This window comes from Lepisma saccharinum, chromosome 5 (genome assembly GCF_977018435.1).
Source record: "Lepisma saccharinum chromosome 5, izLepSacc3.1, whole genome shotgun sequence".
In the NCBI taxonomy this organism is placed as follows: Eukaryota; Metazoa; Arthropoda; class Insecta; order Zygentoma; family Lepismatidae; genus Lepisma; species Lepisma saccharinum.
This window is the reverse complement of record NC_139233.1, coordinates 52,821,219-52,846,104: the sequence shown is the minus strand read 5'-3', so window position 1 is coordinate 52,846,104 and position 24,886 is coordinate 52,821,219. Positions and strand designations below refer to the sequence as shown.

The following is a 24,886-nucleotide window of genomic DNA, read 5'->3' as shown; positions in this document are numbered from 1 at the left end:
CTTTCTCTCTCTCTCCCCCCCCCCCTCCTTCCTCTCCACTATGTACATTTAGATTAGGGGTTTGGCAGATCGCTTGCTATTGGCTATACAGGGATATTGTTCTTTGGTAAAGGTGGTGATAATTTTACTGACTCAATATTTCTGGGTCATTCCATGCGAAATCACCCAGAGCAAGTTGCTTCATAGTCATGGATTTGCTTCCAATTCTTTTTACTGATAGGTACTTGCTCCAATATGACAAATATGTAATATTAGACTTGTGCAACAAATACGTTGTAAGTTACAAATTTTTGAAAATTTTCAAATTTTCAGAAATTGGGTGGATGAACGAATGCACCATACGACACAAAATATGCCATACAGGGTGGCTACTCACTGGAAATTCCTTGAATTCAAGGAATTATGCATGAAAATTATTGGCTCCGGGAATTATGCGTGGATTCTGCTTGAATTTTTCTCCATAGACGTGAAAACTTGCAACTTTTATTAATCCAAATCCCATTGAATTTATACATATTTATAAATGCTCTGAGGTAAGTTTTTCTCAGTTTAACTTTTATTTGAATTGAGGAAGGAAAAGAAAGTTGCATGGAAAATAATACATATTTCAATCCGTTTACTTTGTTAGTGTATTTTGCAGAACAATCTGTTAGATTGAAGATTATTGCAAAGTAAGATATCTTGAAGTCGATTAGGTAAATTTGAAATTGTTATACAATTAACAATTGAAGCATTCCACCGAATAACGCTGTATGGCACATTTCAGTGGTTGCGAGAACAACGGATGAAACCTGTAGTATGTTCCTGTACTACAGTAGGAAAAAAACATAAAACTTTATGCAAGCACAGTATCAATCTTTGAGCAACATCCTACCTTATGACTGGCCAGCTTGTAGCCCGTAGTCGCAGGGCCGCAGCATGATTCCACTGGTACCTCAGCACATTCCCAAAGGTGCCATACAGCGTTATTCGGTGGAATGCTTAAATTTTTGGTAGATTACTATATCCCGTAACATTTGTGACTTGTGTTGTAGTTGCATTTATAGTCTGAGTACATGAAGTGGCAAATGTAAACTCGTCACCTTATTAAATATAATAATACCATTCAATTGAATTGAATTAGAAATTTTTGATACATTGGAATAGCACAGACCCTTCATATTCTTTATATACTTGTATGTGTGTGGGGGGAGGGGGGGTGAGAGATGGTAATACATAAGGTTGAAATATAGAAAGCATGTGCTTGTACCCTTGAATTTTTGGTTGGGAAGTTTGCCTTGAAAACCGGGAATTATACTTGAATTTTAATCATGGTCCTAGAATGGCCACCCTGGCTATATCTTGGAAACTATGTGGAATATTGTGATGGTTTAGGTATTGTTGGAGAGGAGAAGGACAGTCCTAACAGAAAATAACTGTGTTACCATTCTTACTTGCTCAGAAAGTAGAAAATCTTTGAAGAAAGTGATGATGTGATGAAAGAAAACACTCCATTTTCGGGTATTTGGGTAATTGTTTGATAGGGAATCCCAGGTTTTACCACAATGAAAATTTTTACACAGCGTAATCAATACATGTTCAACATAATATTAAACAATCAGAAAGGTAATATTTTTCATAGTAAAAATATCACAGGTTTTAGTATTGGGTGTATGAGCCAATGTTTCCACTGGCATACAGCAATTTTTTTTTAAAAAAAATACCCTAAAACACTCACAAATTACCAATAATATGTGAACCCATTTTAACGGTCTGCTCTAGCGGGGCTGCCCAAGCCTGACTATTCCGTGAGATTACTTTTCACTCCTCCAAACCTTACCAGCATCCTACTCAAGCAACTCGTCCTTTCCATTTCAGTTCCATTCCATAGAATAACCGTACGGTCGTGCTGGCGATGATTGATTGGTCTCAACAAGTCAATCCCTGCTAGCATGAAATAGTATAACTATGTTTCAAGTTCACGTTAATTGAAAACAAAATGAGAGTTTTTCCGAAATTTGCCCATCTGTTAGAAAACTGCCCTGTACCAGGAAAATGCAAAAGACAGTTACTGAATATCCCTTAATACCCTCTAAATTTCTCTCAAGATTAAATAGGATCCAGAGGAGATTTAAAATACCTTAACATTAATGTTCCTGCATTATGCCTGATAAATCTGTAAGATCAGTTTGCGGTAATATGTGATTATGTCAATTCACATTCACTCTTATGATTTATGAATTATACAAGTTCAGTACCATGCTTAAAAAATGTCACCACTATCTAACAAGCACTCAGACATCCCTCTCACCTGGAAGAAATCATATGGTTAGTGAACACACAAAAATAGAGAACTAAACATCATGCATGAGTACCTCGGTGAAATATAACTCACTCGCACATTCAATTATTTATTCAAAATCCATAATGGATCCAACTTTACATTAGATATTGTAATTAGTTTGAATGATATTCCTTTCGTACAAAATAAACAATTTACGTTTGAAAACTCTTGAGTTACAAACGATGACGTTAATTTTAATATACTTGATCAGATAGCAGTATGATATAATTCCTGAGGTAGCTCGTTTTCAAAAACTAGAATATAGTGTAAGATTAAACGTCAAGGTAAATTCTCATGTTCTACTGACAAACGAGCTGGTGCACCTTGTATATCTAAATAATACATGCACGAATTAAATATTACAGGAAGAAGAGTCACTGAAATTAACTGCAAAAATTGTGAGTTACATAGAAATATTGTTTCGTCATACATTTGCTTATTTGTTTGAGTTTGCCATTGAAGTCCACTTTATGCACAGCAAGGATAATCAAAACTGGACGTACAGTTTAAAATGGGATCCGAACCACATTTTTCTCTACCAGCAATAGAACCTGGGTCATTATCTATGTTCCCTCCTCCTCGTGTAAACGTACACAAAGTTCTAAAATTATGACATTATAATTAAGGTATTTCAATTCAAATGGGATTTTCATTTATTACTGTCAAAAAGAAGGCAAAGAGAGAAGAAAATATGTTAATTTGAGGAACAAAGATTGTAAATGCAAACTTTCTATGTAATGACTTCAGTGTGACATTGTGGGATCCCATTTCGAATTTGCACATTTTTGGTTTTAAACTACTAGCGGGAGGCTGTTGCGGTGTGAGGCATGGTGGAATGACAAACAGGTGGATGCACGCACATGGCTCTCAGCCATACGTCAGAGCTCTGACGTCAACATAGTGGCCACAGCCAGGAGAGGGGGTGCTTTTCAGAGGGTGACAAGTGGAGTTTCCGGTTTTGTTCTTTTCTGTAGAACATTGAACTGAGTGTTTCTTGTTTTGTTGTCTTCGTTTCACTTCTAGTGAGAAGAATCTAAGTGCATTGAGAAAGAAAATATGCCTAGCTGTGCTATTTACGGCTGTATCAATCATTACAAATAGACGAAAGGAACGAATATCAAGTATTTTGGGTTTCCTGTTAAAGAAGAAGAATTTTCTTACGAATGGGTATTGGCTTGCAGGCGAAAGGACAAAATAAACAATTTTTATATATATATATATATATATATACGTATATATACACACACACATACATAATATAATATATATGTAATGTATTATGTGCTTTCACATATCACATTTTACGTTGCTTTTCTGCCTACTTGGGCTGATTGCGGCCGATAAGACTTGATGGTCATATGAAATTTGATCAAGGGACAAACACAAATACTCTTACCCAGTTCAGGATTCGAACCCGATAACTTCCGTGGCAATATCGCGAGTCGAGAACCCGGCGCCCTCAGTCACCGAAGCGACTCACGTATATGTATATATGCAGTCTTACGTGTGTGTATATTTACGTATATGTATGTATATGTACTATACATATGTGTGTATATATAGGGTTATTAATGCAGTGTGTTATATGCTCTTTCGTGCCTCAAATTTATTTCTAAGTTCCCCATGCATATAGTACCGTACCATGAAGGCACATTTTAGAGGTTTTAGGTGTAGGGACCCACACATTCTAGATCTCGGCCATTTAGGAGGTGATGTAATCCGTACCATGCTCCAGCCACCTTCCCCCCCCCCTTCATTCCCACCTTGGATACGCGCTATTAACAATAACAGGGTTATAGAACATTCTTCGTCTTGCCTCGATAATTGTATCTTTAAATTATCATCACATTATTCAAGAAGACAAGAACCTAATTTTATCTAGTGTAAACTGAAAAATTTCCTTTCCTGGGGAGGGGGGCTCGAGCCACCTGATTCCCACCTTGGATACCCGCTAGTAACAATAACAGGGTTATAGAACATTCTCCGTCTTTTCTCGATAATTATTTCTCAAATTATCATCACATTATTCAAGAAGCCTAAATCCTAATTTTATGTAGTATAAACAGAAAAAAAAACTAAAGGGGGGGGGGGGCTTGAGCCCCCTGATTTCCACCTTGGATACGCACTATTAACAATAACAAGGATACAGAACATTCTCCGTATTGCCTCGATAATTATTTCTCTCCTTAAATTATCGTCACATTATCTTATTTCGTGTGAAAGCAGAAACCAACCACAAGAAACCAACAACCTCAGTTTATCTAGTGTAAACCGAAAACTGTTGGGGGGGGGGCCTCGAGCCCACTAAGCCCCCTCCTTGGATACGTGCCTGGCTCAGTACACCACGTATGGTTATTCCGCGTATTTTGAAGTTATATTGAGTCTGTAGTTGAAATTTGTTTCATGAAGAACGCTTCACTGTAAAGCGAACGGACTGCCTGTAGTCCTCTCCTGCAACGGTGATGACGTCATGCGCCGGTAGGGAGAGTTTTCAGGATCGGCTTGCATCCACCTCTTTAGTCTTTACACCATGGGTGTGAGGCACAGTGATATGCATATTGTGTCAACTCCATTACTTTAACTCTATTTTAAATAGTGAAAGTGGAAAGCCATTTCCTATCTTCTGCAAGCGTTTGGCCTCACAATCAGACAAATGTAAATTACACACACATATGGAAACGTCTACTCAGGTTATGGAATTTTATTCTTCTGCATGAAAAAAAGATAACTGATCCTACCAGAGTTCTAACTTACGAACGGAGATTATCTGTTGCTTTCACAAAAATGAAACACCACGACGCATGCACTCTATATAGAGACAACGTTGCTCGCAGTTCGGTGCGAGATACTTTCGTGGTTGTTCCATAGAAGTAAATGATTTATTTGCATCAGAACCAATGATAGTAGTGTGCCTATGATGCTTCGTGTTGTAATTAGGTTTAAATTGTTTGCCAGAAGATGCTTGCGAATTAAATAGTTTTGTTTACTTCAGGCATATCAGAGTCTGATCCATTACTAGGTTGTGAAGTATTGGTGGATCAACATAATTAACATGTAAAAATTTATGAGGCTTCTTTAATAGAGATTTTTGCACATTAACTGATGAAGTATGAACTGTCAAATTAGATTTAGGATTTCCTGTAGATTTACTGAAATTGTTCCTTCATTTGATCACTGGCAAATTTGCAAGCTTCTGCAACCTGCCCAATCTCCATTCAGAGCAACTTGCCTAACTCCTTAACAGTGTTGTTCTTATTTTCCATTCACTTCACCATTCTGTCTTCAAGTTCTGCAAACTGCTCTTTCTGTGATTTCTCAAGTTGTGTTAACTGCTCGTTCTGAGATTTCTCAAGGTCTGCCAACTGCTCTTTCTGAGATTCCCTTAACTCTCTGAACTCTTTCCTTACGCTGTCAATCAATTCCCTAAACATGACCGATAATTGAGCATTAAAATCTGAAGTACCCGTAGGTAATGGCACAATAGGAACATTCTTCGTTGCCATTGCACTAATTTATATTCACAACAACAAAACAAAAATACGAAGTATACAAAGGAAAGAACACTAATAAGTCTACAAATTATAATTCTTCAGTGTAATCAAAGTCCCGTTCACTGGCCACCAATTTCTTGCAACTATACTTCACACTGAATATATATATAGTACGCGAAGGATGAGCAGACTTTAACACAATTTTAAAATTAAATTGCAAGTCCTCAGCGCTCAACTGATTTCCATAATGTTATTATACTTATGTTGCAAAAATTAAGCAACACAATTCAACTTTCTACATATTATTTCACTTTAAATCATTTGATACAAACTCATTTTGCAACTTTTGATACAAGACATTTTTAAATCAAGCCTCTTACATAAAACCGAATCGAAATGAACAACTTAAAACAATATCGACATTGATACAGCATTCTTAATTTCAATGGTTCCCTGTTAATTTTATAAACTTGTACACAATAGAAATAGAGTAAATACTGTCATTTGTGGATGTAGAAAACAGTCACACATTTTTTTGTTTCATGACTTCTGGCATTTTTGACCTTTACAGACAGTTGCCGATAATTATGATAGCTCCGCTAAGAAATATGATAGAAAGCTGTGGTAAAAGACATTGTTTTCAGTACATTTCAAGCTTTATTTTATGTGCTTTACCTTTTTTACAATATCAAATGCAAATGGCTGAAATTTAGGACCAAAACTGATATTCAATTTTGAAGAAGAATCAAAGTTTATGATTTTCTTTAGTAGGAAAGCAATGTCACATCAAAGCTATAATTTTTTTTAGAGGAAACATATACATCCAAAGTTTTGGCAGAATATATTTGAGCTCTGCTACTGGTTTCCTTTTTTATTTATAGCTCTTTGAAAATATTAGTTTTTAATTTTTTTCAAAATTTGAGCCCCTATATCTCTGGTGGGGGACCTAATAGAAATTTGATATTTAGAGCACAAAGAGTACTCTATGAGAGGTACTTGTAAAAAAAAATTGAGATTGATATTCCATTGATAACTGGGAATTTTGGCAACAATGGTAAATTTATGTTATTGGTTTCAAAAAAATATTTACTTTTAATGAACTATCATGCAATTAAAATTACTTTACTTATTAATTACATCATGCAAATGGCATAGTAAGTCCATTAGTAGCTATTATGAATGAAAAGATGTGTAAGGCAGAGGTTTGTCTGAACAGATTAAGACATGCAAGCAGAATACCATTAGTGGGAAGCTTCAAGCTGTCAAGTGCTTCATTCCCTCCCTCTTGTGCTAGAGTCCTTTCTGTTACAATTTTTTTCACATGCAAGAAATGTGATGTTTCCAAGAAAAATAATTTTCTTTGTTTTCACACTGATTTTCGTAAAAAGATTGCATTAAGTATTAAAACAGGCAATTTGTACAAATGACAGGAGAATACCTTTCTCGCTATCACAACTAGAAATACCACACAGATGTAGGTGTGTCTTGCTTTCCAATCTACGTAACATTGACACTTTGAATGATGATGTAAGTCTAGTGGCGTGCTAAAGAATTTTATTTGTGGTTCAGGTAATGACGGCAAAGGGGTTATTAATTCTCTTGACATTAAACACATTTTGTATTTTCTTAGGATAGGTGTTTATTTACAAAATCACAAAGATATCTTGTGAAAAGTCGGATATCAGATTTCATGTTTTCATGGAACCCTAACATTTTTTTGCTGGTCCCGCCAAAAACGTTAATTTGAAAATTCACTGCATATCAGTTTTGGCCCTAAATTTTGCCATTTTCATTAGAAACGGTGAAAAAGTACCGAACATAAAATAAAACTTGAAATTTACTGAAAACAATGTTTTTTACCACAGCTTTCTATCATTTTTCTTAGCTGAGTTATCGTAATTATCGCAACTGTCTGCAAAGACCAAAAATGCCAGAAGTCATGAAACAAAAAATGGCCATCATTTTTAAATTAAGTCAAGTTTTAGAAAAATAATGCCTACTTTGAACTACCCTTGCATAGGGGTTAGAACAGCAAAAATATTGAAAATTTTAAAAATGGTCAAGCAACCCATATTCTGCACAAAAAACTGGCTTAGTACAATTTATGTGAGCTAAAAGTGGATAAACATCATAGTAATGCTTCTAACATTTCTAACAATATTATGTGTACACATATTAATGGTAATTTGTGAGTGTTTTAGGGTCATTTTTCAAAAATATAACTGTGTGTCAGTGGAAACAATGGTTCATACATTGAATACTGAAACCTCTGATACTTTTATTATGAAAAATATTACCTTTCTGATTTTTTAATATTATGTTGAACATGTAATGATTATGCTGTGTAACAATTTTCATTGTGGTAAAACCTGGGATTCTCTATCAAGCAATTATCCGAAGTGGAGTGTTTTTTCATCACAACATATAAATTTCTCTGAAGATTTTTCTACTTCCTAAGCAGGTAAGAGTGGTAACACAGATATTTTCGTCTAGGACTGTCTTTCTCCTCCAACAATACCTAAATATCACAATATTCCACATAGTTTCCGAGATATGGCATATTTTGTCATATGGTGCGGTGCGTTCGTTCATCCACCCAATTTCTGAAAATCTTCAAATTTTCAAAAATTTGTAACTTTCAGCATATTTGTTGGACAAGTTTAATATTACATGCTTGTCACATTGGAGCAAGTGTGTATCAGTAAAAAAAAAATAGAAGCAAATTTGTGACTTATGAAGCAACTTTTTGTCTTTCAATTGGGTGATTTCACATGCAATAACCCTTCTGTAAATAGTCCATTCATTCATTCTTGTCTGCGCAATGGATTGGTTTATCACTGCAACTGCTGCTTTAAGATCTTGCACCTTTGCTTCATGCCAGCATAGGATATACTTAAATTAATGTCATCCGCTGATAGCTTATATCTTCTTCCCTGAACCCTTTCTGTATAAGTTAGTGGGAAAAGTTATGCCATTTTGTTAAACTATTTTTACAAATATCAAGAATGAATTGTTGAGTTCTTCATGGAACATTTTCAGTTTTATATCAGATCAGTAAAACATCAAAAAGGGCAATTTTGTACCGGTTCTTTATCAGTATTAGTCCAAATTTCTTATTGGTTTATAGTTTGTGCAGAGGAAAATTATTTTATTTAAAATTTTATATGGTGTTCATGCAAAAATGAATCTATAATACAAGACTAAAGTGTGAGGAGTGACCTGTCATTTTCTTTCTTTCAACATTTAGATCTCGTCACCATGCAAGAAATGTCTCTTGGTTGCGACGGACTGAGTATATTTCAACAGAACAGACTCGCTTCCAGCCTCAGACTATGGACAAGGTTGAAGCCAAGGTTGGCTATAGCATAAAGAAGAATTTGAAGGTAGGTACATACAAGGCTCATTCAATATATAACTGGAACCGTACTATGTTTGCACATAGTCCCCCCTTCCCCCCAGTTCAATTCACCTACGCCAGCACTTGATAAGGGTGCTGATTCCACAGGAAAAAACATCTTTTGGATGTGTGCACTGCTGACTGGACTTCGTCATCATTCTGGAACCTAGTTTCCACTTAGTGCATCTTTCAGTGGGCGGAAGGTGCACGATCAGGCAAATATGGAGTATGGGGTAAGCCTCAAACTTTAGGTCCTTGATGGTAGACATTGGCAATGTGTGGTCTCGTATTGTCATGGAGCAAAAGCACAGCTGTGTACACCAGACCATGTCATCTCTGCAGAATGGCTGGTTTCAGTTTTTCATGCAAATTGTTGGAGTAGGTGGTACTGTTTACATTATGACCTCTGGGTATGTAATGTTCAAGAATTTTCCCCGTGTGGTCCCAAAACAAAGTTAACATAACCTTTCCGGCAAGTCCTCCACTTGAGCAATGTTGCTTTCCGCGAATGGAGTGACAGAACGACCTGGACACAGAGAATCTTCAACACTGGTTATGCCCTGTTTGAACTTCTCAGCCCACTCGTACACTTGTGATCGACTCATATAGCTGTCACCATACTGAACTGTCATGTGGCGATGAATTTCTATCGGTTTCACACTTTCACTCAACAAAAATCTCAGGACTGCTTCAGCTTGGAGCACTCCTGTAAGAATGCCGCCAACGTCCCGTGCATGAGGCAGGCATGCCAGCCCCAGCTATGAATAGCTTACAGATGCCTTCACAAAATATTTTAGATTTTTTATACTACTTTTCCAGTTATTTATTGAATGTACCTTGTAGTAATAACAAGTTGGTTTACATCGTGCAAAATATAGATACTGTATAAAACGTAACCTACTGTATTAAAATTTAACTAGTTGAGTCTATGCTGAGTATTTCTTGTAAATTTTATTTTTTAATGTTTCTGATTTACAATTTTTCCTGTGATTTTTTTTTCTCAAATATACAGTTACTGCATGCAAATAGGGATTTGTTATTGTTGTTTTAGTAGTCACACACTTCCTTTATCAAACATTTATTGTGTAAATCAGAAGTATCAAGATTGAGCCAAAACAATAGATGATACAATAATCTAGCTGAATGTAAAATACACTTCACTAATGAACAATTGAATTACTGGTGCAAGACTCCAGTATAGACAGATCATTAGCATAGATAAAGAATATTTGCTGTATGTAGTCATGTTGTCACTAGTGTCACGTGTTATCTCTGCTTGTAGGACGAAACTCTGTACATGGATCGTGAGAGCCAAGTGAAGGCCATTCAGAAGACTTTCAGTGACACTCTGAAGCCAATTGAAAAACATTACAGTAAACCGAATGTTTATCCTGTGGATGTACAACCAGTTTTTCCAGACTTCAAGGTAAGCTTTGTAGATTTATTACATGTATATTACAATCTTTGTGTGTAGTATGAGATAGAGCAATTATTCTATATTTCTACTATACAACAACTGGAAAGGAGCTTACGTGATATCACAGTACATGGATTTATCTGGTAAACATGACATTTTTTTTCCCACATTGTTTAACATTTACTTTTATTTCATGTTAAGGGGAATAAACAATGCGGTTGATAATATAAGACGTAAGCGAGTTACTAAAGATATATCCAAGAAACTTATTTGTAAATGTCCTATTAATTTCGGTGGCCTCTGCCACCATCCACTTGGGAACTCGATGCTTTACTATTAGGTTGACTTCCAGTTCCTGTTGTTTCCTCGACTACCGCTAGGGGCACTGATGTAGCCATTTCGTCTGCTGTGCATGATGGGTTGGAGTTGTTAAAAGTTTCTGTTAGGCATACATCGCACAACCTAATCGACACCAAAATCAAAGAGACGCATGCAATTATGCACTTTCCGCACGAGCTGAACATCGACAGCAGTCAGGCTCATCATGTTTGGCTCCCACTATTACAACAACTCAAACCCATCATGTGCAGCAGACTAAATGGCTACACCAGTGCGCCTAGCGGTAGTCGAGGAAACAACAGGAACCGGAAGTCAACCCAACAGTAAAGCATCGAGTTCCCAAGTGGATGGTGGCAGAGGCCACCGAAATTAATAGAACATTGACAAGTAAGTTTTGCGGATATATATTTTGCAACTTGCTTATGTTTTATATTACTTTTATTGTTTTAAGATATTCAGTGTCGTTCAATCTTGTTACATTTCAAATCAGATGTATAGTTTATTCATTTTGGTTTTATGTTAAATAGGGTTGAAGTGAAATCAGTTAACCTAAGCCGAACAATTATTGGCTCAAATTATCTGGATTCCTTTAAATGCACATACTTTGAAAGGCATGCTTGAAAACTTTTTTGTCCTGAGAGGTCTTTAGGCACAAGAGGCTGTTCCCTAAAGGTTAAGAAACCCATACAATATACTTCTATAGTTAAATGAACAAGAAATTATTTTAAAGAATTACTAAAAATGATTTGAGGGTTGGAAAGGAAATTACTTTGCTTCACATAATACCCTGCCACTTGCAAAAGCTGGCCTCCGAGCATAGTGGTTAGCACATCGGCTACTATGCCAGGGTGCCCCAGATTCGAATCCGAGCCTGGATGTGGGTGTTCTTTGTGAGTGTCCTTTCATCATATCATCACTCATTCATGTCTTCACGATTAGCCAAAAGTGGCTGAAAAAAAAAGAAGGAAAATAAACCAAATTAATCAATCAATTCACTTGCGAACCTTCTATTTCACCAGTAAAAACATAGATGTGAACTATGTAGTTAAAATCTACATTATGAACTGTAGAGTTAAAAGTTGGGCACTTCTCCCTTCCCCTATTACATTGTAAAATTAGTCATGACACAGTTTAAATCTCATGTAAACATGCAAATGTGATTCTTCAGATTATTCCCTGAGCAGCAAAATGCTTCCGAAGTCACATCTCATGCCATGGTACACCTGTACTTACGATCCAGCATTTAAGGGTTAATGAATCATACACACTATGTATTTATTTATAATAGAACACTTAATGAATTCTAACTTGTGCCATTTCAGCTATGGAAATATCCATGTGCTCAGGTTATTTTTGACTCTGATCCTGCTCCTGCTGGAAGACCAGTTCCTGCACAAATAGAAGAAATGTCACAAGCCATGATAAGGTATGAAAGAATGGGTGTGTTCAAGATATGCATAATACAAAAAGAAATTCACACTAAAGCAGATAAAGATGTACACAAAAGTTGTGCATATCTTGAGTGGCAATTTTAAATTTGTTTAAACCTATTCATTAGAGATGGGACAGATTAATTGGTACTATGTTGGTATTGGCCGATGAATTTTACTGATCCTGATAGCTCCATAAATAGGCTGTACTTTGTGCAAAAATTGCCATTTTGTTAGTATGTTTTAACAATTTAAAGGTATAATTTATGAGCTCCTGCTTATAGCCAAATGATTAGCACTCCTGCCTTTGGTGGGAGTTCCAAAATTTTGGGTTGATATGTAGCATCATGAACAATTGGGGAACTGTTTAAAAACATAAAGTAGTAGATTCCAGCCTCAAAAGATAGATACAGGAGCAATGGGACTCTAGGATGTGCTGAGCAGTCATCACCCAATAAAGATCCACTCATAGTGCAGAAGAAACTATGGAATTTTAAACCATTTATTTTTCTCATCCCTAAGATCAAAACTTACCAACAAATTTTGCAATTAAAACCATTAATGAACATAGAAGAACTGAAAAATACAGACAGAGTTTCTATTTACAAATTATGCCACAAGTGATTAGCTGCTTAAAATGAGAGGGAGGAGAAAAGGTTCTTGTATCAAGGTTCTAGGTTCAAGTCCCACTTTGAACACACAATTTTATCAAAACATGATTCATCCTCATTGTTGTAATTGACCAAAAATGTGTAAAGTAGGGCCGAGCTAATACCAGCCAATACTTTTATTGGATTTTGGGCATTTTTACAGGCTGATAGAAAATGACATGCAACACTTTTGTGAAGTTTAATTATCATGGAAATTATGGAAAATTCAAAGTTTTCATTTGTTTTGCACAAGTAGTCGAGAAAAAAATGTATTTTGTAATTTGCATTTGTTGTGGTTAAATGAGTTATTTTAATATTCTGATGTATTTTTTTAATTGTTAACCAAAACTCAGGTAATTTGATGCATGTAATTGCAGTGGGATAATACCTAATCAATATTTTGAATAACTATGAATTGTTACAATTTTCATTCATTCGTGTCAGTTCAACCCTAGTGGAAAGGTGATCTAAAATAAGCAAAAGTACACAAAATGAAAATCAGTAGTATTTTCACCATTTATGCTTGTAGCATATGGTTAAGAAATCTTTTACATCACTATCTTCATTTTTAGCATCTAAATTGACATATTTCTTGTATATTCCTGATCTTTACTTGAACTGAAACTGTTCCATTTTATTTTTCTAGAGGTGTGGTGGATGAAAGTGGCGAGCAGTTCGTAGCTTACTTTTTGCCTACAGATGAAACCATGGAGAAACGCCGCAATGACTTTGAAAACTGTGTTGAATATGTTGATGATGAAGAGTATGAATACAAAATGGCCCGTGAATATAACTGGAATGTAAAGAACAAAGCATCGAAAGGCTATGAAGAAAATTATTATCTTGTGGCCCGTCAAGATGGAGTCTTCTACAATGAACTTGAAACCAGGTATCTATTCTTTTTATTATTATTATTTTGTGTTGTCTAAATGAATTAAGACTTAACCATACTTCCTGAAGCTCCCTAGAAGTACTTTCCTGAAGATTCCAGGAATAACTAATGATCAACAACAACCAATAATAACAATCCACAATCCTACTGATTATTTCCAATTAAATTATTTTGTTTTTGCTGCTTTCCAGTAGATTCACTTTCTTTCTTCTTTACATCAGCTAACTTGCATTCTTAATAGAATCACCTCCCAACCTGATATACTCTCATTTCATACTTCCCTTACCCACCATCAATTACTCTCTACCACGACTCGACTACTAGTAATAGTTTGTATATTGTTCTGGTTACCCGAACATCGAATCTGATATATGCTTCATGTACAGTTCTCGAAAAATCTTCTTCAGAGCTAGGCGCCAGCTCTGAATATCAGGTGCCAGGAAACCACCTACTAGCAATTGTGCATACTACGGTGTTTCAAAAGTCGCGCAACCCAAACTTTGAAAATGTATATCTTGAAAAGCGTAAGAGATATTTACATTTCTGCATTATAAAGCCTCATCCATTGAGATATTTTTCAATGCTAAAAAATTATCAGTGTACGCCACATATAAAATTAGATAAATTAATAACTGGCGAAAGGCAGTCTTAAAATTTTTCCAGAAATGCATTTTTGAGTGAGAAAAATATGTAAGAAATTATCAAAGGGTTATAATTACATGTTGGATGCCATGTCAATCTGTCATTTGCGACCAATATTGATCATGTGCAGCATTTGATAGATTTTTGACTGGCGATTTTATGGGTTGAGTGGTGAAAAAGTGCCATTTTTGGTACATATCCTCCATAAATGGCAACACTAGCAGGTCGAAATTTTGTCAACAGACGCATACTCCATGACACGGGTTAGGTGGCAGAACAGCCTCAGGCTGAACCTCACCCATGGAAATAAAGAATAAATAATCTTCAAAATTTCGTACATAATACAGCAAAAGATCAGTCGCCAGGCTGAAAATTTTAGTCGCCATGGCGACCGGGATTTTTCAAGCCCTGGTCATGTATACGTTATATGATTGCATTTACAACACTGTGAATGTTCACTTTGTGCACTATGCACCTTTCTTTCTTTTCTCATTGTATTGTATTGTACTTAAGTATGAAATAAAAATTAAAATAAAATTTGAGGGACCATAAAATTCCACGGATATGATGCCCTGGTTTATTTTAAAGGTACTAAGTGCATACTTCTGAATGTATTCAGGTGGAAGTTGGGCTATTTTGGGGATGTCCCATTTTCATGTATTATTTTGTGTTGCATACTTCTTGTATTCATTTTCCTCAAGGCCTCCCCTATGGCGCAGTGGTAGTGTCGTCACCTTGTAATCAAGGGGGCCTGGGTTCGATACCCGGTGGAGGCACATAGTGATTCGGCTCCCACTTTAAACTGTAGATCCAGTCCTGATTATCCTTACTGTGCATAAAATGGACTTAAAAACACTAACACTCATTTTCCTCAAACTCCTTTAAATGTTACAATGCTGTCTTCAGTGGAGCCTCTTGGTGGTTTTCAACATGAACTTAATGGTAAATTAAAACACACATACTAGACGGAGCATGTCAGTAGTTTGTTTTTCTATGAACCATGAAATTAGACATTTATGTTGCAATGTCATTAATTATTATTCCTTTCCCTCAGGGTGCGTTTGACAAAACGTCGCCAGAAGATAGGCCAACCACCCAACAACACACGACTAGTAGTGAAGCATCGGCCATTGAATGCTGCAGAACACAGGATGCAGAGGTTCCGGGAGAGACAACTAGAGCCACCTGGTGAAGAGGAAGAGGAGGAGGAGGAAGAGGAAGAGAGGAGGGAAGAAGAAAATGAGGATGAAGAAGAAGGTGGGAATGAGGCAGAGAATGATGAAGAGAAGGATGAGAATGAAGCAGAAGATGGAGGAAATGAAGGCAATGAGAGTGAGAGAAATGAAGATCATAAATCTGGTAATGTATATTTAAGAAGCCTATTTATAGTGCATCAGCAATTGTCTATAGTCTTTTTCTAAGTCAGGTACTATTCTCTTTCTAATTGTTAGTTATTGTTGTTGGTTTCATGTTTAAATGTTGAAATGTGTAGATTTGCATGTGCTTCTTCAGTAGAAAAAAGTTCTTGTGCAAAATCATAGTGAATGATTTGTGATTGTGTGTGTGTGTGTTGCTAGATGTTTATTTTGACTACTTATTTTGTGTGCTCCTAGTTTGGTATTAACTATATGTTAATTTTGTGATTATCAAATAAGGGCTGAGCTGATACGACTTTGAACTACTGCCGATACCACTCTACCACCCATTTCCACAATACCAATATTGGTACTTGAAAATTGTAACAATGCAAGGTGGTTCAGAATATTTATCAATTTTAATATATAGTTTTCCATTGAAACTACAGGGTTTGTCCAATAAGTATCGGGACTGAAGTCATGAAAAGAAATTTATTGAAGATATATGTACAGTGTGTTAATATTCTTCAAAATATGACCCTCCTGCATCAATACACCGCTGCCAGAGCTTTTTTCACTCTTCATACGCCCCCTGGAAGTCTGCGACCGCAAGGCTGTTCAGGCACCCCGTCGAAGCTGCTTCAACCGCCTGAATCGTATGAAACTATGTCCTTTCAGGATCCTTTTGATCCAAGGGAACAAAAAGAAGTCGGGGTGAGCCATATCTGGAATGGCACAATGTTTGGCCAGTGCCTCCCTCACAATTAGCGACGTGTGACTGGGCAGGTGCATTATCTTGATGCAGCAGCCAGGAATTTGGTGATCTTCCTTCGGACACGGCAGACCCTAATCATCATCGGTCACAATTGAATGCACAGTCGATTTCACTAAATTTAACTCCTGTGCCATCAAATGAACACTTAACCGGTGATCACTGTTGAGAAGTTCTCGCACTTTGGCCACATTTTCAGCATTTCGGATCAATGTCGGACGTCCAGCTCGTTCGTCTTCAACGTCTTCCCGGCCATCATTGCATTTTTAATGCCACTCAAAAACACGCATTCTAACTTTGTCCTCACAGATCACATCAAAAGTCTCCATAGCAGATTTATTCAGTTTAACACAAAATTTGATGGCACAACGCTGCTCGATGGTTTGCTGCATCTTTACTCTCGACGCAAGCACTAAACACACACGAAAGGCTCTGAGGCAACTGAGCTGGGTCTTTTAGCTCACGTGACATCCTGCAACACCGATCCCACCCACAGAGACTGCCCTCCACCCCTTCCCATTAGCCAGACAAAATCAATCCCGATACTTATTGGACAAACCCTGTATATCATAGCAATGTATCAGAGTTTTACTTTCAAATATTTATAATTTCAGATGAGAAAATCATTTAAAACAAAATTAATTTCTTCCCACAATGTTGTTGAAAAAATAATAATATGTATAAGTATGAATATATTTAGACTGTGAAAGACACTTGCATTCTGTGAAAGTATCAGCTGGCACAGATTTCAACATAGCTCAGCCTTAATTTGAATATATTTTTACAGCATTTAGTTTTAGGGAAAATGCAAATCTGATACACCTTCGTGATGTACAACATGAAATTTGGTAGATGGCACAGTCTCCTTGGGGGTCAGCAGGTGGTTGTTGTTTGATTGATGTGCACAGCCATTAACTTAAAAAATCCACATCCTGCAAATAAGTATTTTACTATAAAAATCTCCATTCACAGGTGAAAATACAAGGTAACCAAGAAAAGTTCTTGCCGTTCTATAGCAGTGATATGCAAAGAGCAATACAGTAGATGGTACGTATCTTTAGGTTTCGAAGTAATCTCCATCAGCATCCAACACCTTTTGCCAACGTTCCTGCAGCTGCACAATGCCCTGGTGATAACATTCGGTGGGCTTAAATGCAAAGAAGTCCGTGAATGCATTCCGCAGGTCTCCCTCATTTGCAAGGGATCTCCCATGGAGGTGGTTCTCGAGGGAATGAAACAGGTGGTAATCTGTTGGTGCAAGTTCCGGTCAATATGGTGGATGGCACTGTCTCCCAGCCAAGTTGCTGAAGGGTCTCCCGGGGTCCTCTTTGCCACATGTGGCTTGGCATTGTCGTGCAGGAACAGCACACCCTTGCGATTCACCAATGCTGGCTCCTTCTGCCGCAATGCACGGTGCATCCTTTGCAACTGCTGAGAGTAGAGGTCAGCAGTGATGGTCTGACCAGGTGGAAGGAGCTCGTAATGCACCATTTGCCGACAATTCCACCACACAGAGAGCATAACCTGTCGTGCAGAGGTGCACTTGAGGTGTGAGGAACAGGTTCACGTGACGACAACCAATGTCTGGTAGGCTTGGGAGTGTCATAGAGGACCCACTTTTCGTCACCAGTAAGCAAGCGATCAAATATGGGTGTGTTCAGGTGCCGAGTGAGCAAGGACAAACAGGCTGTCACCCGAACCTTTTGGCTGCCGACAATGTGTGGGGTACCCACTTGCTAAACTTGTATAACTTCCCTATCTCATGCAGGTGCAGTCTGACTGTTTCAGCGGAAACATGGAACCTTTCTGCAAGTTCATCATATGTTAGACCACTGTCCTCCTTGATGGCTGCTTTCAGGGCCTCATCATCCAACACATGTGGTCGTCGACTGTAAGGTTCATCCGAAAGGCTCACATCTCCCGAACGGAATTTCTGGAACCACTGCCTGGCAGTGCATTCGTTAATGGCATTCTCCCCAAATGCCCGGCAAATGCGGCAACTTGATGCGGCAGCTGACAGGCGCACTTTAAAGTCATACAAGAAACACACACGAACAAGCTGCTTCGATACCTCCATTTCTCTTCTACACTGGACGAGCTATGACTGCTGTGTGTGCGCAACGTGCCTGTATTATGACAGTCGATGGTCAGACTAACTCCCAATCGCTTGGCAGGCACGTGCGTCATTTCGTTTCCTCCCTGTGAGTGCATGATTAATGGGACGTCAAAAACTGCAAGAAATGTTTTTGTTACCTTGTATTAAAGTAAGCAAGTGTGTATGAAGAAGGGGGGGGCGGGAGTCCCTTCATTTGGGTTAGCAGTCTAAATTATGGTAGATTATTCATGCAATCCTTTCCTTTGTGTTGCTGAAATAATCTTATTCCATAATGGTCAAGAAGCCTTAACAGTAATTCATTGGCTAAAGCTGTTACCTTGTGATTAAGGGGTTCTGAGTTCAATTCCTGGTGGAGACATATTTCAGTGGTTCAAAATCCACTTAAACAATTCTGATTTACCTGACCAAGCATGAAAAGGACGTGAAATACACTTTGCCAAACTTGCACACTGCCTAATACTAAGAAGCATAAAAATTACTTTTCTTGTACGTGTGAAACATTCCTTTTTGTCAAAAATCTTCACTCTACCATTGCCATTCATCCATTATTACATGTTCAGATGCATTTACATCCTCAAGGTAGACTGCAGTCAAAACTATATTGTGTTTAGTCCACATATCAGGTCTGGCTCCAAGGTTGGGCAAGAGTTCACCAAGACCTATCCTGTAAAAATGTAATAAACATATTTCACGATAAAAATGAAATTAATGTGCATAGATGGTCCATCCCAAATCTTTTAACAGTTGTCCAGTGTCCCACCCACACAAGAAAGTCTGCCTCAGATTAACTGTTGTCATCAGAATTTAAGTTCATTCTTTTATCTTTACTTGTAGAACTGATGAGCCTTTCCTTTGAATGCAAATAGATTCACTTTTTGTATGTATGTGTATGTACATTTTTGCATGTTTTTTTTTTCTTTTCAAGTGGAAATCAGTATCAATATTTACTAATAGAATTAAACATTTTCACTACCATCTACACTTTGTTCCAAGGTCTGTAATATAAATATGGACGCACTTGCACTTAAAGGAAATGAAAAATTTGGTGCAAAAACTGACTGAATTCCAGGTTCAAATTCTGTATTTAAAATGAAGTTTCAGTGTTATTATCATGGTGAATGAAATGTCACATTTTATTAGGAAACTTTACATCTTCATAAAATGAGAATTTTAATCCCAATAAAGTCATAATCTTCAACTTCTCTTACCTATGTGAAATATTACAAAGCTTTCTTTTTTTATAATTAGGCTGTTTTTTTCCCTACATTTTGCAGAAGAATCAATCATTATTCCTGGATTTTGCATAGCACACAGGAGAATAATCTAGACACTGGGAAACTTTTGTGTTAACATAAAACTGCAAATTTTATGCTTTAAGAGTTTATTTTACACATTATGTTGCAGCATTTCATGACAAAATATTGTCAGAAAGATCACTTTTCCCACAGTTTGAAGTCAAGTCAAATGAACTTTACAGGGTGTAGTCTCATATTTTGTGTTTTCCATAAAAACAAACTGCCATTGCTTCCATACTGCTTTCCACTCTGCATTTATTTAATACATTGCTTTATTTTCTGCTGTTTGACAAGTTATTGTTTTCCTTTATTTTATGAAGTAAAATTGTTGTTGTTTAGCATGATGCATGTAATGTTGATGGTTATTTCCAGACGATGAGAAAGATAGTGAGAATGAGGCAAGAGAAGAGGAAGATAGTGAAGGTGAAAAGAGTGGCAGTGAGAAAGAGAAAAGTGATAGTGATGAAGAAGGTTTGTAGATGGTTTTTTTTCTTTGTGTACCCTTTTTTATGAATTTGTTTGCTTTATGTTCAGGTGTATTAGCCAAGATTCAAACCTCCAGGTGGGTGGATACCACTTTGAACTTTTCATAGTCTTAAAATTACTGAGAAAAATAGTACAGTGTAAATTGACCACTCAGTCTACCAGAATATTGCTAAACTATATTAGGGATAGCACAACTGTAATCAGTACTCTCGTGGTATCATTTGATATACGTTTATTGGTGTACCAATAAAGTTGCCAATAATTTTATCAAACTAATATTTTTGTAAACAGGATTACCTTGGTGCAATATTCTGCCAATTTGTTAATATTTTTATGACTAAGAGTATAATTCATGTACAGTTTTCTAAAATAGACATCACAATACATAGTTTATTTTTGTTAAAAAAAAAGTTGCCTGTTGCAGTTATGATTACTTCTAAAAGTAATACTGTCCCGTGTTGGTACCATTAATACAAGGTGCATCACGGGGAATGGATGGTTTTCAAATGGGGATCTCGAAGCAGAGAGACAGGGTAGAGATGAAAGTATGGTGGCATTGATCTCGCTTGCGCATGCCATTTTCGGCACGGTTCAGATTGGCTTGGCTGGGCTCGGCACAGGATGACAGCAAGAAGAAATACAGAGAGCATGTTGCCAAGCAGAAAGTTATTGTTCGTGTTATTGTTTCTGACGATTGATACATAATGAAACATATCAAGCAGCCTTATTTTTCCCGACGAAATTTCCTCTCGCTGAGTGTTAACAAATGGACGCAACAGGCGGGTGTCACCACCCAACATGGTGGTCGCTGCAAGCTATTTTGGCTTCAGCTGACATCACACACGCTCTTTCTATTTCTTCTTGCTGTCACCCTGTGCCGAGCCCAGCAGTGCCGAACGCACCCTTTATTAGCCATCAATTATGTTCTATGCAAAAGATAAAATATGTGACCACATCAGAATTTTTTTAGATTCATACAAATTTTCGGATTAACCCTTGTGGTTAGTACTTAATGCTGGAATATGGGTGGATCAGAGTTTTTGATCCCAAGTAGGGCCCAACATCATGAGGATATTTGCAAAATAATACAGTAAATATTACTGTTAAAGGTTTTTTTTTTCATATTTCATCATGGTTCAGCAGTACTTTTTCAAGCATGCAGTAGTTTAGAGTGACTAGCCAGGTAGGGTTGTGTCGTGTCTTGGTAGTGTTGGCTTCAAAAAGTTCTGGAAAACAAGCACAAACATCGCTGCAAGAATAAAACCACTTTCATAGTAACATTTACTTCATTATTTTTTAATATGCAACAGTGGTTATGCGAACTTTTAAGAAAAACATTGAGGACAATTGAATATCTATTTATATTGAAGAAGTAATCATGGCAAATATGGAAAAGGGTGAAAGTGGTAGTGGAACTTGCTACTCGTATAATCATCCATTAAAAAAAATCAAAGAACCATGAAGTTCATTTAGTTCATTTGATATGCTTATGTATAAATGTATTTTAATATGGTCGATTATCAAAAGTGCAGTGTTTGGCATCATCCATGGCTACATCATCAGTAATTCAGCAGTATCACTTGTTAGGAGAATTTTTGCATAAGTAAAACAGGTAAACCAGGGCTGGTGCAATAGGTCAGTGGGTAGAGCATTGGCACAGTACTGTATATCAGAGTTCCAGTCTCAATTCTGCCTGTTCTGCAAAATGTAAAACACGTTACTGAAGGTTTTGGTTTTAAGTAAAGACTGGTCGTTGATATTCTTTTCTGCCCCTTAATCAATGTTATCTCTTCATAAATCATTACCACCACCCATGAGCATTGTGAGGGAAGGTATGCTGCCACTATTAACTTAATGAGGTAGTAAAGTAACTTAATTACTACAGGTTTGTTTGAAATCTGTAAAAGAAATATCTCTCAAGAATGTGCAAAGTGTGTTTAAGAGGTAAAAACTGACTTTCTTCATGTGAGATAGAATTATGATTTTTAGACAATGATATGAGCATGAGAGCACTCTGAAATACAGTGGAAACCTGATTTTATGTTTCTGGATTGTACATTATCCTGCATTATACATCAATCTTGAATGTCTCAATATGGAAAGATGTGAATTTTCCCCAATTTACATTTTTCTGTTTTTACGTTGTTTTTTTAAATTTGCTTCCCTGAAAAATGTAGAATCGAGGTTATATTGTACATCGTATAAAGAACTTGGACATATTCATTTTTTATCATCTTAACCAGCCTTTGCACATTCATACAATATGTTTCTGCATAGTTGTACAGGTTTGAAAGATAAAAGCTAATTAATATTAGATACATTGGGACCACATGATACTTCGAGCAGGTGTTCTCGAGTTACCTGCTAGGTTAATTGGATGGACCCTAACACCTGTTTGAATCCTAGGTGATATATACTTGTCTTTGCTATGTATAAAGTTACCATTTGCAAACAGTTTATCTATTAACCCACAAATCACTTCATAAACTTATCTGGTTATTTCAGGAAGTGGTAGTGGAAGTGCGAGTGGCGAAGAGTCAGATCGGGATGAAGCCCAATCCAGGAAGTCTGCAGCATCCGGAAGTGAACGATCAAGATCTCGCAGTTCCTCCAGAAGCCGATCGCGATCAAAATCACAGTCACCGACAAAATCAAAGTCCCCTTCAAAGTCACGTTCTCCATCTAAATCACCATCTCCTGCAAAGTCAAGATCACCATCAAAATCACCATCTCCATCGAAATCTCCTTCACTGAGGAGATCCAGGTCGAAGTCAAAGAGCGTGAATGAGAGCAGCAGCGGAAGTGAGAGTGGTAGCGGTAGCGGGAGTGGAAGTGAGGGAAGCAGTGGGAGTGGAAGCGAAAGTGGAAGTGAAGAAGAGTAAATGCACTTTCCATGTATCTGTAAAAGTAATAATGATTTTTTTTGTATTTCCTTTTTGTGGAAAATGTATTATTTATGTGTGATTAATGAGATCGTATAGCACACAGTAAAAATGTTTTTTTTAAACAAAATGCTATTATCTTATTTCACCAGCTTCTCCTCTTCCTTTTGTACTTGATACAGAGTCTGAAGAAGACCTTGCTAGAAGGTTGAAACGTTACGTTTAGTTTATGTTTTTAATAAAATAAATTACTGCCTTGGTCAGCATATTTAGTTTTTCATAATCATGGAAACAAGGCTTAATGGTGTTATAATCTTCCTTGTTATTTGTTATTCATGCAGGTAACATAGCTACTGATGTACTGTACAATTTATAATTAACTAGTATGCAATAGGGGTATAAAGAGTGTTCTCGTACACTCAATTGGTATCCTAACTAGCTTTAGCTCAGTAAAGAAAAATATTTAGTGCCCTGATAGTCGAGCCAAACAAAATACACTACAAATGGACACGTTAGTGTCACTGTGGCTCCCTCCCTCTTGTACAGCAGCTTACATTCTTAGGATCCATGAGAATTTTTTATAATACATGTCCACTACAAAGAGAGAATTATATACCACCTAAGGGGTACAATATTCATTCCCATTCTCATCGTATGACTTGCAGGATAGTATTCTCTTTTGTCTGAAAAGTTTTGAGTTAATACTCGACCCCCTCCAGCCACGTGGGTAACAGGAACTGCAGCCCACGGAGCAGCACGACCCTGCCCCCGACCACCACCCGGCAGCGTCACCTGACAACAGAAAACTGAAAGCACAGCAGATGATGCAAACCAGGATACACACGCCAGCACCGCCAAATGGGAGAAATTGCAACTACTACTGCCCGGGAACAAACAAAGGAGTGATGCAGTACCATCTCTGCTCCAGATGCCGTACCCTTAGTGAGTGAAGACAGAGACTTAGAAATTAATAGGATATAACCATTAAATTGTGCAAGGCAGAAATACAAAATTTCACGTAAGTAATTTTAAACCGCGTTTCCCGCATCCTTCATGAATTAATATGATAGGTTTTAGCATGCTGGTTTTGTACACACAATTTTAGGCTTGTGTGTGTAGTTGAAGTGATGATATGTAATCCTGTCCAAAAATGTTTGTGTTAAACAATGACGGATGGAATTTTTCCTTACCATGCTCACTTCAGAAAATGTGTACATTTAGACTCAAAATTTGTTTCTTGTTGGAGTTAACAGGAGTAACAGTAATAACATAGCAAGCCCTTCCACAGCCCCTGTCTGCAATGCAAATTCAGTGTCAAACTACTTTCTTTGGGATTTATATCAGTGTAAACAGGAACTTTGAGTTATCCATTATAATTATGGGTAAAAAAAAAATCTGT

The 24,886-nt window shown here is 37.0% G+C and overlaps 1 protein-coding gene across 2 annotated transcripts in view; it reads left to right on the top strand.

Moving 5' to 3' along the window:
* The window catches only part of atms (RNA polymerase II-associated factor 1-like protein antimeros), a 38,004-nt gene extending 14,393 nt beyond the window's left edge, over positions 1-23,611 (top strand). Inside the window, exons 4-10 of one of the 2 annotated variants that reach the window (XM_083122553.1) lie at positions 9,062-9,197; positions 10,494-10,637; positions 12,290-12,393; positions 13,694-13,936; positions 15,636-15,940; positions 20,492-20,590; positions 23,111-23,611. In XM_083122553.1, coding sequence (XP_082978679.1) covers positions 9,062-9,197; positions 10,494-10,637; positions 12,290-12,393; positions 13,694-13,936; positions 15,636-15,940; positions 20,492-20,590; positions 23,111-23,487 — 1,408 coding nt within the window. In that variant the 3' untranslated portion in view covers positions 23,488-23,611. The remainder of the gene's footprint in view (positions 1-9,061; positions 9,198-10,493; positions 10,638-12,289; positions 12,394-13,693; positions 13,937-15,635; positions 15,941-20,491; positions 20,591-23,110) is intronic. The other variant, XM_083122554.1, reaches the window with a different exon arrangement.
* Positions 23,612-24,886: the final 1,275 nt, after the last annotated feature.